At 44.9% G+C, this 7,626-nt stretch overlaps 1 protein-coding gene across 1 annotated transcript; it reads left to right on the top strand.

Moving 5' to 3' along the window:
* Positions 1 to 4,528: 4,528 nt before the first annotated feature.
* Positions 4,529 to 7,244, top strand: LOC120688812 (tyrosine N-monooxygenase-like). The gene is made up of 2 exons (XM_039971183.1): positions 4,529 to 5,377; positions 6,560 to 7,244. The coding sequence occupies exons 1-2, from the start codon at positions 4,529 to 4,531 to the stop codon at positions 7,184 to 7,186; spliced, it is 1,476 nt and encodes a 491-aa protein (XP_039827117.1). The 3' UTR covers positions 7,187 to 7,244.
* Positions 7,245 to 7,626: the final 382 nt, after the last annotated feature.

Below are 7,626 nucleotides of genomic sequence, written 5' to 3'. Positions count from 1 at the left end.
GTCTGATTGATTGGCTTTAGGTTTTGTTTAGATTCTAAAATTTTACACTAAAAAATATCACATCAAATATTTGGACATATGTATGGAATACTAAATAAATCTATTTGTAAAATTTTTTTCACGAATGGATCGTAAATCAGGAGATGAATATAATGAGCCAACTTAATCTATGATTTGCAACAGTGATGCTATAGTAACTATCCGTTAATTATAAATTAATTAACATCATTAGATTCGTCTCGCGATTTACAACTTATTCATGCAAAAAGTTTTGTATATAGATTTTATTTAATACTCATAAATAATAAGATTCTCTTTCAAAAAATTACGCCAAAAAATCTAAACAAACCCGTATGCATCCGACTGCATACACCCTCTCTTGCACAGGGTTCACAAAATCATTGGGAACCGGTCCAATTTGACCGGTTACCGGTCAAACCGGTCCAGGTCGGTTCCGGTTTGGGCCGGTATCAAACCGGCCCAAATTCAAAATTTAAATTTTAATTCAAAAAAATGAAAAATTTCTAAAAAAATTTCTAAAAATACTTCAAGGTGCGACGAATTTAATGGTGTCAAATTTTCTCAAAAATTCGTTTATTTAGTATAGTTTGCGGGGATTTGAAGTTAAACAAAAAAAAAACGTGCATACAAAAATATACAAATACAATGTAAAAGTAGTACAAAAGAGGGTTCATTTAGGCTAAATATGTTATACAAACATTCGTTTAGTATACTTTGTGGGCATTTGAATTTAAACAAAAAAAATTGAATTTGGCGAGTTACCAGTCAAACCGACTGGTAAAGCGGTCAAACCGGCCGGTATACCGGTACAAACCATTTGCACAGAGAATTTTAAATTCAAATTTGACTTCGATCGGTTTGGACCGGTTTCCGACCAAACCGATCCGGTATACCAGTACCGGACCCCGCCGGTTTGGCCGGACCGGTGGGTAACGTAAACCCTGCTCTTGCATGGCCATGGGCCACGAGACGGACGCACCCTCGCCCACGCGAGCCAGGCTCAGTAGAAACACCGATTCCCACATTTCGCCAGAGCCTGGTTGCCGAGCGGGGCAGTTCATTTTTTTCTATTTTAATAAGTTTTTCTATCATTTTTTATTCCACGAATTTTTAAAAAAAAATGAAAAAAGGGACAAAAAATTTTGACGAGAAAAATTTTAGAGAGAAAAATTTGAGAAACAAATTAAGAAAAATTGAAGAGGGAAATTTTGCGTCAGAACAAAAAATTTAGGTAAAATATTTTTGCATCCAAAAAACACTCAAGGTAAAAAAATTGCATCCAAAAAACAAAAGAACTTCGGTAAATTTTTTTAATTTGGGAATTTTCTTTACAAAAACTTTTTATCCACACAAATAAAAAAAGAAAAAAAACACAGCTACTACCGGGGGCTCGCGGCTGCCGCCGCGCTGAGGGTGCAAGAGGAAGGAAAAGGAGGAAGGGCGCGCATGGATGGATCTGAGGGGGAGCGGAAGGAAGGAGAAGGGGGCGCGGGGGCATTGCGGGATCCAGGGGGAAGGTAATAAAGAGGTGGGTAGTGAGTGGTGGGCTCTGCCACGTGAGAGCAATGTTGAAAAAATCGACTGCTGGAAACGGAAGGTACGAGCGAAAGTAAAATCAGCATTGAGGATGCGTAAGGGGGTGTTTGCACGCTGAGAGCCTAGCCCGGTAGCAGATCCATGCAACCAAAGGCCCTGTTCAGATCCATAAAGTCAAAATGCAAAATTTTTGTAAATCGCTTTCAAGGTGTACTAAATGTAGCTGAAAAATAAATCGCATTACACAAATGGACTGTAAATCGCGAGACGAATCTAATGAGCATAATTAGGATGTGATTAGACACTAAATTGCTACAGTAAACATTATCTAATGATGGATTAATTAGGCTCATTAGATTCGTCTTGTAGTTTATAGACGAGATTTGTAATTAGTTTTGTGATTAGTCTACATTTAATACTTCAAATGTTAAAAATTTTCTTTCAAAAATCCAAAAATCCAAAATGTAAAGTGATCTAAACAAAGCCAAACTACCATTCGCGGCATCCCCAGAGCCTGGTTAAGCAACTTGCAGGCAACGATCAGGCTCATGGTGACCTGGCGTGACGACTTGCCAGGCACGCGAGGTGCCCTCCCCGACGAGGGTGGGTTCTGCAGGGGACTCTCTCGCCGATGACATGGGACCCACATGTCAATGAGGTAGTCCTCTCCAGTTACTGCAGAGGCAGAGAAACTACTTCCGAGTACGCGGGCACACACGGGGCCGGCCCGGAGCGGGCACTGTCTCAGCGCCAATGTTCTTGCTAGGTATACGCGGCTGCAAGGATTTTGTCCCTGAACCTGACCACCCTGCTTTTGCCTTCGTGCCTTCCTCTCTGAATTGATTTTTGGTTGAAGCAGGCCAGCTTGGCTTGGAAATATTTCTTTTGCGTGGAAACGTTGGCAGCGGTTAGATGAGAATTGATCAGCAGCAAGTCACTGAATCCTAGTCCATCGAGTGGCTGATGCATCCATTATTGTCACTATTAAGTAGTACAATATTAGTCAATTGAATCTATTGTTACCCAAATGCTGCTAAATTTTGTCGAATTGCTTCTGAAAATTTATCCAAATACTTCTAGAATTTGTGAAAAAATAACAAAAAAAATGTCAAGACATGAGTGTAATGCATGTACAAAGTGCTTTATGTCAAACGAGGAGCAAAATCGCAAGGGCCATATCTTGTCTTTTTGCTACGGAATTAACACTGCTAACTGCCTCTAACAGAATAGGGGCAAACTGGATCTTCGTTTTTGAAAAGTGAAGGCAAAAACACATTGGATCAACATCCAAGGGGTATGGGGGATGGGATAATTTTACAATCTGGACCCTCCCTTGGATTGGGTAATCACACTTTTGCAAATCCCTCCTCCCACGCCCCTGCGTCCCTCCCCTTAGATGTTGATCCGATGGTCCAGATTGGAGTTTCCATAGTTTGCATACGAAGGTGGTTTGCATAGCATACATTGCCAAGATAAAAAGGAGGGGTAAATTCACCCTTGGTATTCAAAACAGAAGCAAGAACGCCAAAGCCCCTAGCATATATGGTAAATTTCTTAGAAAATACATATTACATATGCGTAAGACTATCCTATTCCACGCAATGTTTACGTGTCAGCTACATGGGTAAACCAATTCTTGCAACTTGATCCAGTAGGTCTTCTTCCGTTGTGGTCTTGTGGAGAAGAATGCTATTATGACATAGAATCAACGCGAACAAATTTTGGGCTTATAAGATCACTTTAATAAAGTCTTCTGTGAGCAGCCTTCCGTTGACCCATTCGCATCGACGCACCTCCACTTGGCTCATTTTGCTTCATCGCTACTATACTCACGTAACAAACCAATGCGTTGATGTTTGAATACCTATCCCGGAAGCAGGCGGAAATACTGGGGGAGTCTATTCCCCGCATATGCGAGGGGCGACAAACACATCGCAGAAGGGATTCACTGCCGCTCCCCCGCCATCCGCCGCCTCCCCAAGCTCCGGCGCCGCCCCCGGCGCCTCCGCCGCCGCCCTCCACCGCCTCCAACCCTAACCAAGCTCGTCGCCACCGCGCCGCCGGCTTCTTCTCGCCCCCGCCGCCGGCCGCCGCCCACCGGGGGTCCTACCCCACCCGGCCGGCGGCGCTCCCGCGCCGCCTCGCCCTCCGCCGGCCGAACCGTCGCCGCCGCCCGTCCTCCGCCGCCCGGGGCCCCTCCTCTTCTAACGCCGGCAGCCATGGAGCTCCCCGAATCCAGATAACCCGGAACCCTAAAGCTCCGCCGCCTCCCTCCACCACCCCGGCCGCCGGCGACCTCGCCGGCGGCCGCTCCCCCCACCTACCACCCCTCCCCGACCACCCCCCTCCCCCTCCCCAAGCTCCGGCCGCCGCTTACCTCAACGGAGAAGATGAACAGGAGCCACCGCGCCGCCGCCCTCCTCTTCTGCGATGGATCGATAGCAAATCGCATATGCGATATATAGATTTCCCCGAAATACTGGGTCCAATGTACAGCTAGCACTACGTATCTCTTCGATGCTTGACTTTGTTAGGAGTGCTTTGTAGTACTACAGGTAGCTAGTCTTGATGTCATAGAATACTGTAAAACCATAATCAGCCATTACGTCCACATGCTTATGTCAGCTACAACAACTGACATCACACGCTAATTGTTCAGTTTTTTTTGTTCCACTAGATAAGCATTCTGTCTAAATTAAGAGAGAGAGAGAGGCTAGGGAGCCAGTTGAACAAATGCAGTGCACGCAGCTCCTAGACTTTTTCAAGACAGATTTAAGCATATGACTATATGAGTTGAATCACAGACCCCTCTCTCTCTCTATAACTATACTCACAACTATGTTAGATTGTTCAGTGTTCTGGAACACAAAATTCTGGCACCATACACCTATAAATTCCTCATCACCTTCAAGCTAGCTGTTCAACACCTACCTTTTCTAGCAGATCGAGTAGCACTATGAGCCCACAAACGATGTCCAGATGCACAACACCAGGCCCAACCACGCTGCCGTTCATCGGTAACATGCACCAGCTGATCTGGAACAAGTCCTCGGTGTTCCGGTGGATCCACCGCGTGCTCGACGAGACTGCCGGCGCCGGCGCCCTGACCCTCAAGCTCGGATCCGTCCATGTCATCGTCGTGGCGTGCCCGGAGATCGCTCGCGAGGTTCTCCGCAGGAACGAGGCGGCGTTCTTCTCCCGCCCGGCGACGTTCGCCTCCAACCTCTTCAGCTACGGGTACAAATCCACGAGCCTGACGGTGGTCGAAGACCAGTGGAAGAAGATGAAGCGGGTGCTCACCTCCGAAGTCCTCTCCCCGGCTCTGGAGAGCCAGCTCCATGGCCGGCGTGTCCTGGAGGCCGATCACCTCGTCAGGTCTGTCCATGGCCAGCTGAAACTGACACCAGGCGACTGCATCGACATACGCCATGTGGCGCGGCACTTCTGCGGCAACATCATCCGGAGGCTCGTCTTCGGGAAGAGGTGCTTCGGCGAGTCGCCGGGGGCCGACGAGCAGGAGCACGTCGACGCGCTCTTCACACTCGTCAACTACGTGTACAGCTTCTGCGTGTCAGATTACTACCCTGGCTTGGTTGGCCTCGACCTGGATGGCCACGAGAAGGTTGCCAAAGGCGTGATGAGCACGCTGGATCGGCTCCATGGCCCCCTCATAGATGAGAGGGTCCGTGAGTGGTCTCAGCGTCGGAAAGCTGGCAACGACAGAAGAGATGTTGCGGACATTCTAGACGTGCTGGTTTCTCTTGAGGATGCAGATGGACAGCCAGTGCTGTCCATGGATGAGATCAAAGCACAAACAGTGGTGAGTTATACTTGTTCATTAATAATTATTCTTCCGGAAATTTGAGAAATATTCGATCTCGAGGGTAGATTGGTAAGCTAGTGATTTCATCTTTGAGTTCAAGCTGCTAGTAATAATGCTGATAATCATCTCATTAGGATTGTGTAATTACTTTTTGGGAAAGTCTATTTTTCAATCATGAATTATCACGATTGTCCGATTTTGGTCCTTGAACTATAAAACTAGATATCCTACACCTCCAACTGTCGAAACTGTTTGAAAAACAACCCTAGCCTCAACCTAGGGCGGTTTTGCTAAGTATAATATTTGAATTTCTAGGATTTTACACTTCTCGCAATTAAATAATGGAGAAAACATAGTTAATATGGTCTAAAAATTATGATTTTTTTATGGGAGGTAGCACAAGAGACAAAGAATCAATCTAAACTAGATGTGCTACTTTAGACATAAAGAAATTTGAATTATAAAATTTTTAAAATTATTAAAATTCAAAATTCCTTGAATTTTTAGGCCAGCTAAATCTTTGCTAAAAAATGCAATAAAAACATGATAATTAATATTTTTTATTTAGTTTAATAATATATTTTTTTATTGGTCCAATTTTTGTTGAAATTATTCGATTTCCTTCACAATGCTCAAATTTGATTATTTAAAATTCTAATTTTATAATTTTTTATAGAACTTGGGCCAATAAAAAATACTTTATTAAACTAAATAAAAAGTTTGAATTATCTTGTTTTTCATGCATTTTAGCAAAGGTTTAACTAGCCTAAAAATTCAAGAAATTTAAATTCTACCTATTTTTAAAATTTTATAATTCAAATTTCTTTACATCTAATATCGCACATCTAGCCAAAATAGATTCCTTGTCTCTTTTGGTACCTACAACAAAATATCACGATTTTTAGATAATATAAACTATGCTTTCTCCATTATTTAATTGAGAGATGTGTAAAATCTCAGAAATTCAGAAATTATACAGTTGCAAAACCGAGTCCATGATTGTTTTTCGAATGGTTTCGGCAGTTGATGGTGTAGGATGTCCGGTTTCATAGTTCAAGGGTCAAAATCGAACGATCGTTCAGAGTTGAAAAATGGATTTTTTTCCTTACTTTTTTATCCTCAGATAACTGATTGATCTTGATAACTGATTGATCTTGTCATGTTGTAATATGTATGCAGGAGCTGATGTTTGGATCAGTGGTCTATCCGTCGAATACAGTCGAGTGGGCACTAGCTGAAATGATGAACAGACCAGACGTCATGCAGAAGGCAATCGACGAGCTCGACGCGGTCGTTGGAAAAGAGAGCCTCGTCCAAGAATCTGACATTCCCAAGCTGAACTACCTCAAATCATGCATCCGGGAGGCCTTCCGCCTGCACCCCTACCATGCCATCAACGCGCCCCGTGTCGCCATGGAGGACACCACCATTGCAGGGTACCTGATCCCCAAGGACAGCCATGTCATTGTCAGCCGGATCGGGCTGGGGAAGAACTCCAAGGTGTGGCCTGAACCGCTTGAGTTCAGGCCCGAGCGCCATCTCGGCGATGGGGCCGCCGCCGTCGTTCTCGCTGAGCCGGACCTGCGCTTCATCACCTTCGGCACAGGGAGGAGAGGCTGCCCCGGGGTGTCGCTGGGCACCTCCTTCACGATGGTGCTGTTCGCGAGGCTTCTGCAGGGATTCAGTTGGACGAAGCCTCCAGGCATCGGCGGGATCAATCTGCAGGAGTCACCTACTAGCCTTGCACTAGCTGCACCCCTTGTTTTGCAAGCAGAACCGCGCCTGGCTCCACATCTCTACGCGTAGATTTCTAGTATCAGTACTGTCTACTGTGTCATATTATGGACATAATATTGTTGGTCTATCATCTATTTAGCCGTGTGTTGTGACAAACTAAATTACTCTAGACTACTTTATTGATCCATGTACATACATCTTTGTTCCAGTCTGTCTTGAAAGTGATCCAGAACAGGATAATCGTCTGCAAGCAGGAGCCACCGAGCATCCCGTCCAAATTCCCTGTCAGGTCCGGGACATGTATAAATTAATTTTGCTCATTTTTTGACATCAACCATACCCTAGAAAATAAAATGGAGTTGACCGTGCTTTAACACGTATTTCATTAAGAAATAAAATGGAGTACCTTTGCTCCAAGATGGAACTAGAAGCCGATCGAGGAGCACGCGGAGAGGGATCCCGACGAAGTAGAGTAGCAACACCCAACGTTTATGTAGGCGACGAGCTTC

The sequence above is a fragment of the Panicum virgatum genome, chromosome 9N, assembly GCF_016808335.1.
Source record: "Panicum virgatum strain AP13 chromosome 9N, P.virgatum_v5, whole genome shotgun sequence".
In the NCBI taxonomy this organism is placed as follows: Eukaryota; Viridiplantae; Streptophyta; class Magnoliopsida; order Poales; family Poaceae; genus Panicum; species Panicum virgatum.
The sequence above is the reverse complement of the archived record's forward strand: the minus strand, read 5'-3'. Positions and strand labels throughout refer to the sequence as shown.